The sequence below is a fragment of the Neopsephotus bourkii genome, unplaced genomic scaffold (assembly GCF_033783945.1).
Source record: "Neopsephotus bourkii isolate Nb327-2 ecotype Australia unplaced genomic scaffold, CSIRO-AGI_Nbou_v1 NB_398, whole genome shotgun sequence".
Classification (NCBI taxonomy): Eukaryota; Metazoa; Chordata; class Aves; order Psittaciformes; family Psittacidae; genus Neopsephotus; species Neopsephotus bourkii.
Window position 1 is genome coordinate 626,152 of NW_026900902.1, and position 19,858 is coordinate 646,009.

General features: G+C 38.4%; 1 protein-coding gene across 1 annotated transcript; it reads right to left on the bottom strand.

The window, feature by feature from the left end:
* Positions 1-416: 416 nt before the first annotated feature.
* Positions 417-19,206, bottom strand: LOC133210143 (protein-lysine methyltransferase METTL21E-like). Its single transcript, XM_061349260.1, has 5 exons — positions 18,371-19,206; positions 16,616-16,691; positions 6,628-6,785; positions 4,189-4,306; positions 417-3,282 (listed from the first exon to the last, which is right to left on the bottom strand). Exons 2-5 carry the CDS (start codon positions 16,674-16,676, stop codon positions 2,858-2,860), a joined length of 762 nt encoding a protein of 253 aa, XP_061205244.1. The 5' UTR covers positions 16,677-16,691; positions 18,371-19,206; the 3' UTR covers positions 417-2,857.
* Between the last annotated feature and the right edge of the window lie 652 nt (positions 19,207-19,858).

A 19,858-nucleotide genomic window follows, 5' to 3' on the forward strand; every position in this document is an offset into this window, starting at 1 on the left:
CCAAATTGCTGGGTTTAATAATGTAAATGAAATCACATCATTGAGATCCGCAACATCAAGATTCATCAAGACAAAGCCAAAAACTCAATACGACCATGTAGAAACCATAAAATCTTCTCAGTGTTTGTTACTTTACTCCCAAGGAAGAAAAGGCAATGATTTGTAAAGGACCTTGATGGAGATCTTATAAAACAAGCAGCAAAGTAAATTATAGAACGATTTGAGTTGGTAGGGACCTTAAATGTCACAACTAGTTCTAACCCCCCTGCCTTGGGCAGGGACACCTTCCACTAGACCAGGTTGCTCCATCCAACCTGGCCTTGAACACCTCCAGGGAGGGGGCAGTCACAACTGCTCTGGGAAACCTGTGCCAGTACCTCACCACCCTCGCAGCAAAGGACTTCCTCCTAATGTCTAATCTAAATCTACACTCTTCTAGTTTAAAACCATTATCCCAAAGCACCCTACTGGTCTTATATATGCTTATACAAAAAGAAATCCTCCTGAAAACAGTAGCATTTGAAAAATATATTGTTCCTGGAAAATCTAACAAAATACAGTTGAGTTAAATATGTTGTTGGTCAATAAATTATTTTTAGGTTGGAATATGGAAAATCTAAGGAATCAATTGAACCCATACCATACATCCTAATTTATCTCTTCAATTATTATGATTACCATAACACCCTCTAAGACACTGTAAAAGATTACCAGCTCAGGCAACCTCTCTGGCATTCCTCACAAGTAGAGCTCTTTCACCCGCAAATTTAACTGACCTTTTCCACTCCTCCTTTCACAAACTATGGGTACAAATGCTCTGTGTATTAGCAATACAATGCACTGAATGACAACTGGATTTTCCACTTGAAATATTAGAACAAAAAGTGATTATTGAAATTATGACCGACGTTAGAAGTCAGTAATACTGAACATTAATGTGAGACTTGTTCTCAAAGAGCAGAAATATGCTCCATAGACAAATGCCACATACACCCTCACCCTCCATTGGTCATGGCTAATAACCTGCCCATCATACCAGAGGACAAAAAGTGGCTGTATAATGGAGCAGCCAGTCACTAGAGCTTTCTCAGGAAGTTTCACACAGCAGTGCTAGACAGACTTGTGAGAAAGAGGACAAATATTTACTGTTACACTACAATAAGTTCTTGGACCTAAAGGACCCAATCCCAAATCCATTCAACAAACACATCTCCTGTTGACTTCAACAGGAGCTCAGCAGGGGGACAGCCTGTAGCCCAAATAGGAGAGCTAATCAGCAGAACAGTTATTTAAGTGATCATATTTAAATACTTTGCTGTAGTCTTCCTCTTTAGCCCTCATCACTAGGGAGTTCACAGACCATTTCTGCTGTTTCTCATTAATTACAGCACCAATCCATTTATCCATGAAACATTTGTAAACAGAGATGCCCTTTGGGATTAAAGGATTAGAATTCCAACTGCAGTGGATTTGATGGTTGCAAGTGAGTTAGGAGGAAGAAAGCAGAGAGAGAGAATCTTAAAATGGCAGAAATCCATGTTTTCTTTATTCACTTAAACTGAATTATTCCTATTACACAGCATGAAAAAAAATTTCATATGCTCAAATCTGACAATAAATAAAAAATTGTGGAGGAACTGCAAATAGAAACTAAACCAATGAAGACTGACAGGGCCTAGAGTCCTCATGTTAATAGAACAATTGCATGCAGCAGAGGTGGTTACATTAGCACAAGATAGGTTTTCTTCTCAAGTCTGCAAGGGATTTGAAGGTGTCTCACACTCAATTACGAACAGAATCAGAAAATATGTCATGTGCAAAGAATAATTTTATTAATCTTCCCAAAGGAAAGTTCTCTGATAGACTTCTAAAGACATTAATCTGAGCACTGAGAACAGGAACACACAATATTGATTGGCTAGGAGAAAAGCATTTTGTTTTCCCACACTACAAAAACAAATTATCATCCAAGCCTACCCATGCTTCAGCCACACTGTGTCAGGCTGGTTTATTTTCCTACCTCCAGACACCACCAGCCGGCAATGCAAAACTTCTTTGGATGGCCACTGTCGTTTTCCCATTGTTGTTCCCTGAGGTCCAGATAACTGTCTATTTTTGGAGGAGCAGACCTCCAAGAATTTAAGGTCTTTGCAAAGGGCAGCTGGTGATATGATGTACTTTTCTTATCCAAGACCTTTGTTCAAGCAACAAAGCATTTAAATACCTCTTGCCTCGTGTGTGCAGCTGTCTGTTGAAGAATCCCCGAATCTAAATAAAAAATGGAAGGGGAAAAAAGCATAATCATTAAATCAAAGGGTAACTAATACATTCTGTCCCTTTGTTATGTCAGTGTATTTTCCAGGTGATGGGTTGCTTTCAGCTAATATGCTATAAAGGCTATTCAAATGAAGGATTTACGCAATAGTGAGAAGAGGGAAAGATCACATTTCACACCACAATTTTTAAATATAAAGATTTATCATAGTCTTAAGTTTTAAATGATCAGTTGATCTTATAAGACACCATGCAAAGCAGCAGTTGAAAGCTAATGAAAATATTCATTACATAACCTATAACAATAAAGGTAAGACTTGCAAAAGTTATTAGTATTGTCAGCTTAGCACACAGAAGTCAAGAAAACGTCAAAGATAGCTTCACATGCAGAATGCAAAATGCAAAACATACCAGCAAACTGGATTCAGGAATTTGTTAGGGATGCACTAGGAATCTGATATTTTGGCTTAGCTGATTCTAAAAATGTCATTCATGCAGGTGTTACCAGCTACTAATGTGGAAATTACTGAAAAGAGAACACGCTGCAGAACAGCTCCCTCTGTCACCTCCCTCTCCCTCTCTTTTAGACCATGACTTTGGAAGGTCTGGTTGTCATCCTGCTTTTCCTCATCGCCTTATACAGGGTTATGTTCAAACTGGGGAAATCAGAAAGCACCTCTAAATTAAACAGTGTCTGAAATCTGTCAACAAATTGGTTCTCCTTTTCCAACCGAAATCTCATAGCCCACAGAATAACAGTGTCATTCTTGCACAAGTGATCAAAAGTTAGGAGGAGTTCATCCAGGAAGGGATGGTGGTAAACTACATCAGCAGCCATAATGTAGTCAAAGTGACAGGAAGACCTAGGAAAATTCTTTTCCAGATCAACTCCCCAAGACAATTCCTTAACATGAGGCTGGTGCTTGCATCTCATCTTTGTATTTCGGAGAACATTGTGCTGGAGGTTTCCAAGCAGTTCTGGCAAATCAGTGGCAGTCACAAGTGCACCTGTGACAGGGAGAAAACAAACTAACTTTGAGTATACTTCAAGACTTGAGTAAAAGATATGGTATAAATGAAAGCTATACGTGGACAAGGAACTGCCTTTAACACGTAGCTCTCCAAGGGGAACAGAACAATGCAAATAATCCAAATAGCTCTTAGACATTGTGCTTAAAATAAAGATTTGATTCCCAGTAGTTCTACTTTACAGATTGCCAGCTGAATGCAATTAGGAATGAATGGGGAGAAATCAGATACTAGATCTTGATATCATATTGGTTAAAAGTACAGTGAGCAACTAGGGATTGAAAAATGCCAGTTACCCACTCCAAGAAGTCAGCATGAAATTTAAGCACTATCTTCGGTTCCTTCTTTTTCACATGAAAATCAGCTTTCTCACACTACAGAAAGCTAAGAGTCTGTTAAAATGCAGAAGTCACTGAACTGGATCACTCTTGAGGAAAAATAGGCTACCATGAGAGAAAACACAACAGTGTTTGTAGCAGAAAAATTAAAGTGCTGATCAGCTGCTGAAAGAAAATGCTCAACACAAATGGAACGAAAACGACCTAGCAACCAAAGAACTGTTTGGACAATGGAAGGTGGTGCATTGCTCAAGCCTACATCTGGCTTCATCTGGTTGCCTCTTGAGAGGCCACAGGTTCTTATTTTGGTCCCTTGTTTAACACTGTTAATGACATCCTCATCTACTGGGACCCCCCCTTATTGCATCAATAGGGTTACTCAGAGATTTACAGACTGGTTTCCAAACAAGCCTTTTGGAACTTACTTTTTCTTGCTCTTGAAAGCTTTCAAACAAGTCTTTTAGAAAAAAATGACCCACTTCCTTTGCCATCCAGTATTCACCTGAGAGATGTTTCCAAGAGCATAAGAGCAATGGCATGTACTCACCCAGTAAACTGGCTACTATGGAGACCAACCCAGTTCCAGCTCCAATTTCAATCACATTTTTGTCAACCAAATTGTATTGCTTAGAATTAGTTTCCAAAAAATAACATAGAACAAGAGCCTGTAGGGGAGGGAATCCATGAACACACTGAACAAATTAATGAAATAAATCCCTTCACTAAATATGCATTGTCATTTAAAAGCATGCAAAAAAAATCTTGTCTGTTCAAATGAGCAATAACCATTCAAGCACTGTCGAGCTCTTTAGGCTCACGAAATAAGTGCCACAACATACCTCAGTATAGGCTTACAAAACATTACAGCCAGGAGGAACAACTGCAGTTAAATAGTCTGTCATGCTGCATAACATGAGCTATAAAATTTCTAATTTTTCTAATTTCTAATTAATGAGCTAAGTCACATGCTTCCCAAAGACATCTTGATATAAGGACTGTTTGTGAGAGGAAATCCACAACCCTTGTTAAACTCTTCCAACAGTTATTTCTAACAATAATTAAATACCTAATGATTCAAAAAGGACCAATAGATTTACCCCTTTTCTTCCAGTTCAGTTTGTTTTCAGTTTCTATGTGCTTTCTTTGTTAAGCTTAGCAAACTTTAAGAGCAAAGCCAAAGAACCCTCTACAACAGACTCCTCATATATGCATTTATAAACTGCCATTAAGAAGCTTCTTCACCTTTTCTGCCCTGTCTCATACTGACCAGTGAGTTTTAGTTCACTGCTGAAATAGAAGTTTCTAACTTTATTGCTCTTGCAAAGATAGATTCCAGCTTGTCTCCCAGTTTTTCCACAGACTGCAATAATTATATAGTCTCTATTGACAAATACATATGATGGTTGCCACAACCTCTTGCAATACAGATGATCATTTGGAAAGGCAATTACTAGTGGCTTGGTCTGGCACAACAAAATGACACACTTAGTTTTGTTTTTAACTAATTAAGATGTAGAAGGAAAGGAACAGGAGTACTATTGACCCAATGTTAACATGCTGGAAATGCAAACAAGTTTTTTGCTTTCTACCTCTTAATTCAGAGCAAAAAAAGAGTAGGGGTTTTTATGTGAACTTCCATATGTCTCACATTCAACAAAGCTTTGATATAGAAATATGTCTGTGAGAACCAGGACTAATTAAAGCCAGGTACCTAAAGATTGTGTCTGAGGCTTGGCTGACATTTAAAACCACATTATATTAAGATTTCCTGTTAGCTCCATCTATTCCTATAATTTCTTCCCTTGGAGTTTTGCCATATTCTGTTGCAGAAACTGTGGGCAGAGGATCAGTATTTCTGCGGGTTAAATTATGGAAACTTTGAAATCTGCCCTCCTTCCCATGAAACATGCAGAAACTTTATTTTCCTTGAAGTTTCTTTTCTCCCAATAAATTTCACTGATATTTTCTGGAAGGGCTCAAATACTGCTGGGTGGGACTAGAAGGCAGAACATGAAAAGACACAGAAGGAATGGTTGCCTTCCTTCCATAGCTAAACTGGCTGAACTCTTATAGGAAAGGCTTTCACTGGGGCTGCTAAAAGATACAGTATAAATGACTAGTCTAGGCCTGCTAAGACAAAGAAAATTCTGAAGTTCAAAACAGCAGAGAATGCTAAATGTCCTCAGCTGTACTATGGCCAAATTTCTTAAAGATCCTAGAAGGCTGATACCACTGGGACAGAAATGGAGCCCCCTGGGTTTTAGTTCTCTCCTTCCTATGGAGTATACTGGAGATAATTCTGTTTCAGGAATGTTCTCTGGATGCCACAAGTGTCAATGGTGCATCCTGGCACCTCCCTAAACATAGTGGCTTCTTTCATTCTTCATTATTTTGAAACAGGCAGTTGTATTGTACAGATCAAAACTCTGAAGAGGACTCTATGGTGGGCATGTTGATGGTTCTTATATCAATAGCTAAGGACAATGGTTCTCTCCCACTAGATTTCTGGCTGCTTAAGAAACTGAAAGCTCCAACTGAACCTTTTCCCATGTCTATGTATTTACAAGGTAAGTTTGTTTTCCATATGAGTACGTTGAGTACCTTCTATGAGTCCTAATACCTTATGAACTCATATCACAGCTGTTTCCCCAACCTGGTTCTGCCTGCTGTACAGCTGCCCTTTTTCCTTTAAAATGTGCTTCTAATTTGGATCAAATAGGATCAAAAGTTCCTCATAGGTGAGGAGATCATACAGCTTGTATGAGAGAGGCACAAACAAGAAATACCATTTAAGCTCTGAGAACCAGGAATCCATAGGAAACCAAGCTAAATTCAGGTTTGGGATTTGCAGAATGGAGACAGAGAAGCACGGAAGGTATTCCTTAGGTTTACAACATACAACAAAATGTATTCAGCAGGCAAAATAAATTAAAAATGCTAGAAGACTCCAAAATTATGAAATAACAATACTGCGTAAATATTGTACCGATGGCCAGACGACTGCCCCATAACAATCAATGGCTTCTGTAATTCTTATCTCATGGCCAGCAAAGTGAAAGCCTTCCCAGGCCTTATGAGTTATAACAGCAGGGAAAAAACGCCTTTTCATGATTTCTGCAACTATCTGTTCATCTTCTTTTTCCCCTGGAAGTAAAAGCATGAAAGGTCAAGCAGGCTGACTGGACTTGTAATGAAACTACCAATTTATAATGAAAACCTGATTTAGAGGCAAGAATGTGAATTACATCTGTGAATAAAAATACATTCATTAATGGTGAGCATCAAACATGGGAAGTCTGAATTCTAATTTATGTTTTCAGTTTATGACTAAATAGTTTCTTTCCTGTCCTGCTGAAGAAACAAAGTTCATTAAAAAGTAGAGAAATGAAACATTACCATATATTGCTTTCCATTTCAGCAATCCAAAGGAAATTTAACTTCTTTTTCCTTTCAAGAACAGCTGCCCTAGTACAGACACTCATAGTCTTATGTGCACAGATTTTTAATTATTTTACATATTCTTTTACTGTTCACTTTCTCCACATTGTGTTTCTTTCTGACAGTAAACAAAAGGAGCCACAGCATCATTTAGAAGTCTATCACAAGACTTGTGAAACAAATCCTAGCAACACAAGTTATGACAGATAGCAGCGAAAGAACTAGTGTTGTCAGGAAAGCTTATCCACCCACCCCAACAGAGCCCTGTCAGAGGAATTCTTTCCAGTTGGCTTGATATCCCAAATGCCATCCCTGTTGCTAAGCAAAGGATATTTATGAGAGCTAACACAACCCTGGATAACACAAAGCTGCAACACAATGTTAAAAGTAAATTGAAAACAAAAAGTGAAGCTGTCCAGAGCATTTTCTTAAACAAAGTCTAAAATCATTCCAAGTTTTCACAAGAAATTTGCTTTCACAGCCACCTGTGACACCTCTGGAAATCAGCTAGAGCAAAACATGTTTACCAGCTACACCTCCTAGAAAGCACGCTAGAGACACAGGTAACTGGGTTACCACCTCATCCAAAGCAGAATTTCTGTACCAAATCTGTAAGTTACCATCAAAATCACAGATCAGGATCTGCAAAGAAACTGCAGGTCCAATGTCTATTAAAAATCAAAACATTTATGTTCTCATCAATATAAACCACATTGGCCTCCTGAAGATTCTTCACATATTCTTTCCCCTCAAACCACTGCAGTCACAAAACATGATTGCCTCAAGTGTTATTTGCTCTTCCATATGCCTCAATACTTTCATAGCCATAGCCTATTCACAAAGTTTCTCTCCCTTCCTTGTTGTAGAAGGAGAAAGAAACAAAGCACAGACCACAACAGTATAATTTTATAAAGGTAACAACTAAATTAGTCAACACTGAAACTATGATATTGAGATGTTAGGAAATAAGTAGCATGTGACAGCCCATCACATATTCCGCAAGCCTCTAGTGCTGAGAGAAAACACATGCGTCATTGTGCCTGCAATCAGGGAACTCTGCACAAACATGAGTTAAGTGCCAGAGAAATGCTGCTCCAGGGCAAAATTAATCTTTTCAGATGGAAGAATTAATATGAAGCTATCTTATTACACATATTGTACGTGTATTTAATATATCATCCTGTTTCCAGGCATACCAGATACAGCCTGCTTTTAATCTTCTCTGATTGCTTAGAGCAGTCTGATCTTGTTCTATGATCAGCACTAGCTGTGGAAATAAAAAGCTGTTCCTTCTATTACCTCTCAATTACAACCATTTTTCTTGATTCTTCCTCCCTTGATATCTGCTTTGAACCCAATTTTGTTGAGAAACCATAACTTACAATGTCTTAACTTACAAAGCTTCTGCCAGCAGATCTATAAAACTTCAGCAGTATTACAGCTACCCCTCTAGTGTTCAATAAACATTTCCCACCTATTCCTTACCTTACCAGCATTCTTTCTACTTAACAGCTTGATTAGGACTCACGCTAAACAAGTCTGGGGGCCACTGCTCCCTACCTGAGCTAAACTGTCCACACCCATGAACTAAGAATCCCAAATCTGCTGATTAGTAATACCACTTAAATCTTTGGCTATCTTTTCCATTTGGGAATCCCCCAAGGGGGATATCTGGAGAATTTTACATTGATTTTTATATTTTTATCTTCCGCTTAATGAGATATTATTATTGTAGAGAATCAAAATAGTCTGTGATTCATCAGTGACATTATATGATAAGTACGCTTCAAAACCCTAATGAGAAATTGTATCAGGATCACGATGCTGATGCTTCTGACGAAAAGTGCTGATAACATGAGTGCAAACTTCTACTCAGATTTGCTTACTTACACACAAGTTTCTCTTCATACTGCAAAAGGCACTCCTCTATTTTCTGCTTTGTATCTTTCAGAATAACTGAACTATTTGTGAGACTGCACAAGAGGAAAGTTAAATTTTTTTCTGTAACTGCCTTCAGAGCAGTCAGAGCAGAAAAATAACAAACCAGTGGAACAAGAAAATTATGAGCAAGGAACAAGAAAATTATTAGCAGAGTAAGCAAAATCCAAGCAAGATTAAGTCTTTTAGAACCTGAAAACACTGAGAAAGTTCTGACAATACTTTGATCAAACTAGTTTCTTGGTAACAGATGTAAAAATCTGATAGGAAGCTATCTCACTAAAGTAGCATTTACCTGTGTTAGTCCATATTCTCTTGTTCAGGAAGAAAAAGTCTCAGAATTATGACTCAGTGAATGGATTTTAATGGAATTTTAAGACAAGAAGAGCTCACTCATCAGCAGAATAAGGTCAACAAGAAAAAGGAGGCTTGACTGACCTGGCTTTCAAGTCTTGTAAGAAGTGCATGATGGGCATTTCCAGCAATACTACTTGAACACCCATACTAAAATGTCACTCAAAGGTCTGCTAGGGCTTGTTCTTCCCTTTTTCATTTGCCTGGGTTTGACCAAGTAGGTCACATTTGCAGAGGCCTGAATTTAGAATTATTTTCTTCAGCCTATTCGTCTCTTTGCATGATACACCAAGACAAGCCTGATCCTGTTCAGATAACATACAGAACTTGAAATTATTTTTGTTAGTGAAATAGAGTGCTCCTTTGCTTTTGAACTCATGTTCACAAAGAAGTTCCTAGCTAAAATGCCCCAAATTCTTCTTGAAATCGAATGTGAATGTCTAAGCTTCTGAAGACTTTCTGCCTAATAGGTTAATTTCTTACAGCATTTTTAAAAATAAAGGTTGGACCATATTCATTGAACTCCCTTGATTTTAAGTTAATATCATATCTGAGGGAGAAGTCATATACTGCTCACACATCTTGCACTATATCAATCACATCATTAAGAAAAGAGTGTAATCGTTCTCAAAGGCAATGCAATCGTCGTTATTACAACTGAAACATGAACACAGCTTTTCAAAGAGACATACTAAATCATGTAGAAGACTGGAGTTACAAAGTCAGTGGCAGGTTAGTTAGAGAAATGTGTGTCAAGCTGCAAAATATCCTGTAGGGAAACAGAGGATTTTGCTGACACATTCAAATGTCAAATGAAGTGTTTCATATTAGAAAAAAACATAAAGAAAAGTATGTGAGTTCTGCTGAGACAGAGCTGGAGAAATCCTTCAAGTGGAGAAGAGAAGGCAGAAGGAAAATAGCAGGAGATAGACCAGGCCAGAATAGAACAAGTTGCAAAGTGCAGCACCTTTTTCTTTAATGAAGCAAATAACAGGAATGGGCCTTAGGTTATCTTTATCTGCACACTTTTTGCTTAGAGTGGTGAGAAATAGTTCTTGTTTGTTACACGATCAACTGTTCCCTTTACACATAAAAGTATGCTTGGGAGTGTACAGCTCCATCAGGAAACAGTAAACTTAACATTCAGTTGTGTATCTTCCATCAATTAATAGCATATGTTAATTCTCTCACTGCATAACTAATGATACTGCCTACATTAATGCATTCTCCACTGAAAAAAAAGGGAACAGAAACAGGACTGTTAAGCATCACTTTAAATGCAGGAAAAACAGCAAAGGGGGCTGAATTAAAATTACATTAAAAAAAATAAAATAGATACGATTGTCTAAATACCTGAATTAAAACGTGGTTAAAAACTGAAGCAAAATGACCTTTCTGTGTGAAAGCTGTGACGAATATACTAGCAGTCAATATCTCCATTTTCAGACTCAACCACAAATAGCACACAGTAACAAAACATTCACTAAGTACTTTGTAATGGATTAAAGAGCATTAATACACAAACAATAGTTTCAACTAGTAATTCATCAAAACAACCTACACAGGAAAAAATACAGATTAGTCTCTTTTAAGTCCTGGCCTGACTCTACTTAATCGCTTGAGGTCAAATCGTGTCCCAGCCCTACGCAATACGGAAACAAGACCCAACTGTCTTCTGCTTCTCACCTGCTTTAATGGATCTTCTCCAACTGGCAAAAGGAATGAAATCCAAGCGTGCAGCATGAGCTTGACCTGACAAAGTTCAGACAGCAACATTCTCCCTTCTTCAGAAACAGTATACTCTCACCTGCACAGTTTAGATTTTAAATTTATCATTTAAACTTACACTCGCAAGTATTTTAAGAACCATGTATCAACAAGTGTGAAGACGTACATGATTTCTCTAAGACTTCTCAGCAATTGGTTGAGTTTAATGAACATAGGAGGACTATCTGTGCGGACATTACTGAGTAGTGCATGAGAGAAAGTTCCAAGAATCATGATAGCTAGGACTCTTCAGATCTCCCCACTTAGGACACATGGAACTAGAATCATCCAAATAAAGATTTAAGATGTATTTTTATTTTTTTATATATATAGATACACACATAGAAATATATATAACACGCACTATGCATATTCTATATATTTCTATATAGATCTATTCAATAGTTACCTTTAAATCCCAGCATCAAGAAGATGTCTGCAGAAAGGTTATCAAGGGAATAGGTCTGCAACCAGTTCTGTAACTATAAGAGATGACTGGAGAAGAGTTACATTACTACATTGATAGGACTGTTCAGCAGGTAGCCCTGTGAATCCATCTGGGTATTTCTACTGGTTCAGAAGAAGTTTGCTCCATATCTACATTAGGTCCTGTTCTAAGGGACTCTGGAGACTCCTAATTTGTTCTGAGCTACTAACATCTCAGGAGCCATTACAGGTAGGCTCCATGGAAACATACACAATCCTAAATCAAAGAATAATCCCTAGATTCCACGTGGTATCACTTTAGTGTCTTTATTTCATTTCACTTATTTCTATTTCATTACATCCCATTACAGCTTAAGCACCCTTAAAGAAAGGAGTTAGGAAGGAAATCTAATCATGCCCTTGACTTTCCAGAAGTCAGATGTAACCTACACCATTCTGAGAATATAAAGCAAAGTAATGGAACAGTATTTATCTAAGCTATACAGTTAATTGTAGGTAGGGATGAAGTAAGGAAAAAGAGGGAAATGATCACATAACCGAGTGTAGGCATTCTAGTACATCCATTACAAGCGCAAAGTGCTGAAGTGATTGCAATGACAAGGTATATTACATCGACTGATCTAAGATACTACGTCAGGGTATATAACACCTGAAACTTTATACTTTGAAATGCAGAAATACAAAACTGCCACCCACAGGCAGCCCCTTCTTAGCCACGAGACAAGATGCACTTAGCTCAGAGCACGAGGGGACAGGAACAGGAGAGGGATATGCTCACAATAGCCAGTCTATGTATTTACTCAGGCTCGAGAGGCACATTTTCAATTTGAAATTCACACCACTGATATCCCAGCCCCATCCAAGTCACAGGTCATCCAAAACCACTAGAAGGCTGAAAATAGAAATACCCTAGTCAGATTATGTCATGAACACATAATGAAGTCAGATGTGCCAAGCACTTTCTTTGTTACTTCATCATGTTTGTCTGTCACTGAAAACATCTTCAGGTCTTGGCCGAGCAGCTATTTAATCTTTAAAGATAACAACTGAATGATTTCCCTTTGACTACAAAAGCAGGCTGTGTTCTTAAATTAGATGGTCTAATGTACATTATAAAAGTCCGACAGCCAATTTCCTGATGGATAGGAAGACCCTGGGTGAGTAATTCAGACACTGTAAGCCATTGTCTAGTCTAATCTTTCACATCTCTTACCTTGCCCTGTCAAGAGAGCTTCATGCCATTGAAAGCTCTTACTTCCTCATATCAACATGCCAGAACGTGCTAGATACCATAGCCAGCAGAACAGAAGGGACTCCACAAAATGCCTGCCAATGTTCCCCTGCTACTACTACCTAAAATATTTCTTTGAGGAAAGGGCCTGAAAGTAACCTTGAAACACCAATCATGCCACCTTTCTTGTGTGGCAGTTGAGAAGCACTTGATTTATTGTTGAAATGCAGCTACTGCAAAGAGAAACGTGAAAACAGGGAAGACAAGCACATGGCTGAGAGGGAAGAATGTTACAGACTTCTCTACAGAGTTAACATGTTTTGATTATTTGAGTGGTGCCTCTAACTTGTGTTTTATCTATACACAAGAATTTTCCATTTGAGTTTAGTAATGTCTTCAGCAAAAGCAGGTCTACTTGTTTGGGGGGAAAGAAAAGGAGCTGAGACATGTTAATTCAAATTAGTACACCTGACGGTTACTATAGTACTTGAAGGCTGCCACTTTCAAACAAAAGAGCTGAAAAGTAAGTTACTATGAGATAGCCGGGAGGCAAATTCAGAGAAGAGATATTTTTAGACTATTCTGATTTGCTGTGAAGGTGCAGTTTAGCTCTAGTCACTCCTTAATTAGGTTATACTCAAGTCTTATACCACACTACCTCTTTTAGCCTTTTTTTGACTTGTTTTGTTTGGAGACAGTTTGTTGCCCAGGAGGAACAGCATTTGATTTCTGATACTGTAGGTCAACCTTGCAGTGGAAAAAAAAAAAATGTAGGTAGCTAATAATAATAATAGCTAATGGTGCAGTTTCCACAAGCTATAGGGCAGGGAGTTAATGCTTTTGAGATGAGAATCAATGGAAGAGGTTGTCTGGCTCTTTTGGTTTTGTTTGTAAGGGTTTTTGATTGTTTAAGAGAGAGGCATAATTCAAAGCTAAGAGACAAAAGAAGAGGAAGATGAAAGAAGGAAAGACAGGTGGTGAGAAGATGGCAAAAGTGTAATTTATATTTAGTATAAATAGGCTCATTTTTTAACCAGCAGAGCCCACTATGTAAAGAACGGTTCAGCAATTTAAGCACTCAGAAAATGGAGGAACTGAGTGCTGGACATTCCTCAGAAGGATTCACATCCACAGCTCACTCACCTGAAGGGCATGTTCCAACTGCCCTACAGAACCAGGTGCTTCCCCGGTCCTCCATTACTGTGTGAAGTAGGCTATCAGGAAAGCAGGATTGCAAGAATCATGCTAGAAGGCCAAGCAGCAAGCAAAACCCCAGCTATGAGTTGCACACTGAGAAGAGGTAGATTTAGGCTCCACACTCTGACCCTAGAATGTTTTTCACGTTTTACAACAAAATCTTTGAAGTAAATGGAACAGCGTCAGGGAGGAAGGGAGTGAGAAAGATAAGTATCTTTAAAAGTAACCCAGGAAATAGGAAAGAGACACTAAGTTACTCCCTCTTCCCATTTTAACTTCTAAGACAGACTTACACTGCTTCTCACTTGCCTCCATTCCAACTACATCCCATTTAAGGCACCTTTCTGGACTCCACCCAGAGACTTGAAATGATGGCACTAGTTGCCATCGGTTGAGACATCTGTCAAGCAGGGTGAGTAGAAGGAGTATGTCCCTTCTAGAATGCCAGGAGATATGTGAAGGTTACCAGGTCAGCAATTTCTCAGATATTTATGGATTAAAAACTGAGCCCTGGCCAAGTGAAGGGAGACGATGGAGAGTCAAGGACAAGTACGCCTTGCAAACTTGCTCTCCTTTTGTCTCAGATAAAATTAGTCTAGGGTGAATCTATATAATACAACTATGGTAATTTAGTATTCCAAGAAATGAAAATGGGAGTGACAAAATGTGATCTCAGAAAAGTTTAGTCAAGGACGGTTAAAACTAATGATCAAGAGAAATCATGACAGGAAAGAAAAGAGACATCTAAGTATGCAGATGTGGTCGAGAATTAGTAGGATAAGGACACCAGAGGAAAGATCAGACAGTCTGAGGATCTACCTGCAAGCTGAGAAGCAGTAGTAATGGGAATTGTGAACAAGAATAAGGAGTTTTAACCTGGAGAGCTTGTGACAAGACAATTGAGAAGGGGAAGGCATATAAAGGAATAGAAAGAACTCAGACTGGAACTAGCAGAGAAACCAAACTAGAATAAGAACCCCTAGAAACAGAGACTGAGACCACCTAGGTGAAGATTAATGAAATCAGTTAGTTTTCCATTAGCGAAATAAGAATGGGAAGGTGGTAGAAGGAAAGGATGAGAATAAGGAAGGAACAGGCTTAGGGTGATATCAAGCAGATAAGTCTTTGTGTAGCAGGTTCAGCACCCTTCACCTCCAGAACCTGTTATACAATTTACTATGCCGAAGTCTGGTATCAGATGAAACTTTAAAGTGATCTCATTCTCCATGTCTCCTCATCCTCTTAAACTAGTGTTTCTAGACACTGTCTAGAGGAGAGACACCTGCTACCACTATCAACACAGTTACTCTGTTAGTTAAGAGGAAACGTATTTCTGCAATTGCTCTGAAGATTCTGCCCTATCAACTTATTTTTCATACATTGACCTAATGTCCCAAAAGTCAATTTATTTTCATAATTCAAAAGCTAAAGGAATTACATGCAGACTCGCTTCTCCCTGCCCTAAATCTTGCATGAAGGGGAGTATCAATATTAGATAATCAAGCTTACAGAAGCATAGAAATGCCTGTGCAACTTTACCTCAGCCCTCATGTACTACGGAATACCTAATGACAGTCATCAATATTTTAGTTTTAGTAATTCTACCTATAATACGTATTCTTCTAGATCTTTCTTCCCTCAACAATCATACTGCATTGCATAGCTTTTGTTGCATAGCTCTTCGTCTAAGTGAGAATTATGGAATAGGAAAGGGAATTGCATCAAAGAAAATGTCCAGATTCTGGCACTTGAACAGTACTTTGTGGAACAGCAATCTCCACCAGTCCTTACCAGCCATCTTCTTGTGCAATATCAGCTTTCTGAAGAGGGCCATCAATTTGGGGTACCACCTTGCCACACTGAACAGATAACAAACCAAAACTGGACACTGAACCCAAAAGTCTGGCTTTATGTGGACTATGACTCAGCTGAGATTTTGAACAAAAACATTATGAAAAATAATAAAAAGCTTTTATTTTTTCCACACTCATCTGTAGAACATAACTAGACTCCATCCTGAAACAACACACACACTTGCCCTAAAACCTTGTCTACTTCTGGTGACCCCTAAAAAGCCGATTACTCATGATGCTTTAGGATATGGAAAGACACGCAGCCATGAACTTGCTTATGAGAAAAAGCTACCAACAGCCTCCTTATGAGAAAAAGCTGCCAAATACCCCCTAAAGGTATTTGAAGGTTAGGTTTAAGGCTGGCTGTACAGAAATCAGGTTTGTAATAACCAGTTCTCCCTAACTGATAGGCTGCAAACAAACCTCTTCTGAATAGCTTGATCATAGACATGGCTTCATGCCCTGGAACCAGTCACAGGCAAATAGCTAGAGGACAGATGCCAGGCACTGGAAGAAAATTGCTGGGACCACAGTATGCACATGAAGCAAGTATTTATGGCATAGCCAGAATACTACAACAGCACTGTCTGTTGTATTTTCTGTACAAGTGCCATAAGCACAATTCTTCAAGTAAAAAAAAAACAACAAACCTAATTAGAAGATAGCTCATTGCTAGCAAGACACCTTACTCATTATACTTAAAAATATTCATAAGTACAAAGATAAAACAGTGAAATAAGAACCATTACCTTCTTGTCTTTCTTTTATCAGTTCATTCTGTAGATTATGTTGTGATAATGTCAAATCCATGCTATGCCACAAAACCTGGGACAAAGAAACACAAGCCTGACTAAATAAAATAACTATTTCTTCTTTCCCACATAAAGTTTCACAAATATATATATATGTATATATATGTTTTACACATATTGTGCTATAATTTACTTCTATTGGCAATATTGACATGTAGACAGATAAACATCAATATTCAAAGCATGAAAGAACCAGAGCAGCAAATTAGTTGAACTGCTGTACTCTGAAAGAGGGGTGAAAGCGAGTAGATTTAAAATAAATAAATAAAAGAACTTTGATAAACTTTAAAAATTTTTAGAAAATCTTAAAACTAGAAAAAAAAAACAAAATCAGGGTCAGTAGTTTTACAAACATTTAAAAGGAAAGGTAGGAACAAATCTGTGAAAGAGAAAAATTGCACCAAAAAGATCTCATCTTGTTTGAAAAAATCGGCTTGGAAGGGGAGGAAAAAACCTGTTAGTAAAATGGCATACGAGAGTAAGTAGGAAGCAGGATCTATAGACAACATGCAGAACAGAATGTGTATGCACCTATATAAACAAACACAGAACACGCAGACCTGGGGGGCGGAGGGGGGCAGGGAGGCAATAAGAAAAGTATGACAGAGGACAATACAATTTTCAGCTGCCTGCAGAAAGGCAGACAGATAACCAGCAGCTTCCAGTTCTTGATATCCTGATATTTTACAATTAGGCAAACACTGAGTTCATGGGGGGAGAGGAGGAGGGAGAGAGCAGAGGAGAATGGAAGAAAAATTAAAAAGGAAAATAAATCAAGAAATCAATACTTGATAATTTTTAAAGCTCTTGAACTGTTTACATGGAAATTTGACTGATTTATGCAGGAATGGTCACTAGATAAGTCAATGAGTGAATGAACACAATCAAAGTAAAACCATACACAGAATATAGAGAAAACTTCCCCACAGTGCAGTCTTAAGACAGGTTTTACCTCTCAAAACTTCAGACAAAAGAGAACAGTATAGAACAGCCCTGTCTTGTTAGGAGGACGCACTGTATTCTCTAGATTTCACCCTACAAGGGACACACAGGTTTAACATTTCAACTTTACTGCCACAGTGCCAGCAGCCATTAACCTATTTGAAGGTGAAAAATAACTTAGGAGGCTTCTATACACTACCATAACAGAAAAATACTGTTATATTTATGTCTATCTATGAATTTAGCAATCGTAACATCATTACATGTGAAACAGAAAAGGGATTCAATGGTTTTGTATGCATGTTCAGAATAACATGCAGCATTAGAAACTACTGGAACATTAAGTAGCAAACGTTACACACATCCATCAGCTTGTCATCTACCTCAGAAATATAAGAAGACACATTTTCCCTCCATTGGGGATAAAAATAACAGTCAGTTATTTATATATATTTATATAATATATATCAGTCCCTTTGCATTCTGAAGGACAAGCAACATTGCAGCATAAAGCCATACTAAAATATTATGTTTTGTGGTCCTCTTATTTTTTCTTCCTTCTAAAAATATACTTTAAGGTACACCGAACTACACAAAAACCTGTCTAACGTACAAATTCAGCAGTACTACAAGCAACTAAACAGTTGCTGAGTAACACTGTTTAAAGGCAAGGATACAAAGCCATTTAGAGTCAAAGAAACAGACACATGAAATAACCACAGGCAACTGCTGGGTTTCAGTCAACATTACCTGCTTCTCTCGCAGCTTTACAAAGACAGTAGGACAACAGAGAAGTTCTTATCTGCTGGGCTGCTCTCCCCGCAGCCGCGGGCAGGAGTGTGCTCTGAAACGCGTGTCACGCATTGCCAACATCCCCACAGCAGAAGCAATAATAAAACCCGACAGCTGCGGTACGATCACAAAGTGGGCACCACACACTGTGTCCCTTACGTAAGGGAGCAGATTTTGTAACAGCAGCGGGCACCCAGTTAAGGGAGCACCTACCAACAAAGGAACCAACTCCAGAGTAGCTTACAAATGTAAGGTAGCAGCATGGTATTAGCAACCACTCACTGTCAATGCAAAAGTAACTGAAGAGCAAAAGGGTCACTCTTCAGATTCAAAGGGCCCATGGCAGGAAGGTTGGAACTGGATGATCTTTAAGGTACCTTCCAGCCCAATCCATTCTAGGATTCCAAGCACAGAGGGCAACTTGCAAAGGAGCAAGGGTGCATTTGGGGCAGGGATATATAAATTTGTGCTCACATTGGAACACAGAACTGTAACAAGGTACAACCCCCTCCCCCTCAAAAGTCCTAGCACACTTCACCTCCTAAGGCAGCTGTTACTGTGAATAAACATACACATAAATCTCATCCTTAGCACAGACAAGATATAGTCACTCAACAGACCACAACCCATTCCTGCCACAGGAAAATACTGTATCTTTAAGAGTTCTCTTAATTGGGCTGTAATAAATTTAGGACAGAGCTGTTAGCAAAGTCATACTTCAACCTCAGTTGGTGTTTCTAGGTGCCACTGAAAAATAATAAACCATTGTACAAAAATACATCAGAAGACTGAAAATCTCTATCATAGCTGGCAGAAGAAATTGATAATATCTCCTCTCCACTTAGAAACCACCAAACAAATCACCAAGACCTGACCTACGCTGCTGAAGCAAAATTCAGTTACATGACGTAAACTCCTCAGACTCAGAATTCGCTTAAAATGTATTTTCCAAAAGTAATATCAAAATTTCTGCCCAGTAAGCACTGTACATTAAGTATTAGACTCTCTGCTACTATGAAGGCCAAATCCTAGAGAGCTCAGTTCAGCACTTCATCCTTCAGTTTCCTTTATCATTAAGTTTCCTATGAAACTTAATTGTATGGACTTGGACTTTCAAACAATGAAACAATGAGAAATGAAGTCAGAACACCAAATGAGAAGATGGAAAACAGCAAGGACTAAATGGTAATGTAAGAACACAGGTATGACTACCAGTTTATGTGCTTTTCCACCTTAACACACAGGAGCTACAAAAAAAATTCTACAATCACTGAGGAAGAGAGGTGGGTAGATGGGGAAGTCTGAGCCTAACACACATTGTTTCTCTCACAAACTAATCTGACACGAGTTCTACAACAGTGGATACCTCTTAATGTCACTTTTGCAAATAGATTGTGTCTTTGGATATAGTCATGTAACTCCAAATCTAGAAACTTGACGTTTACT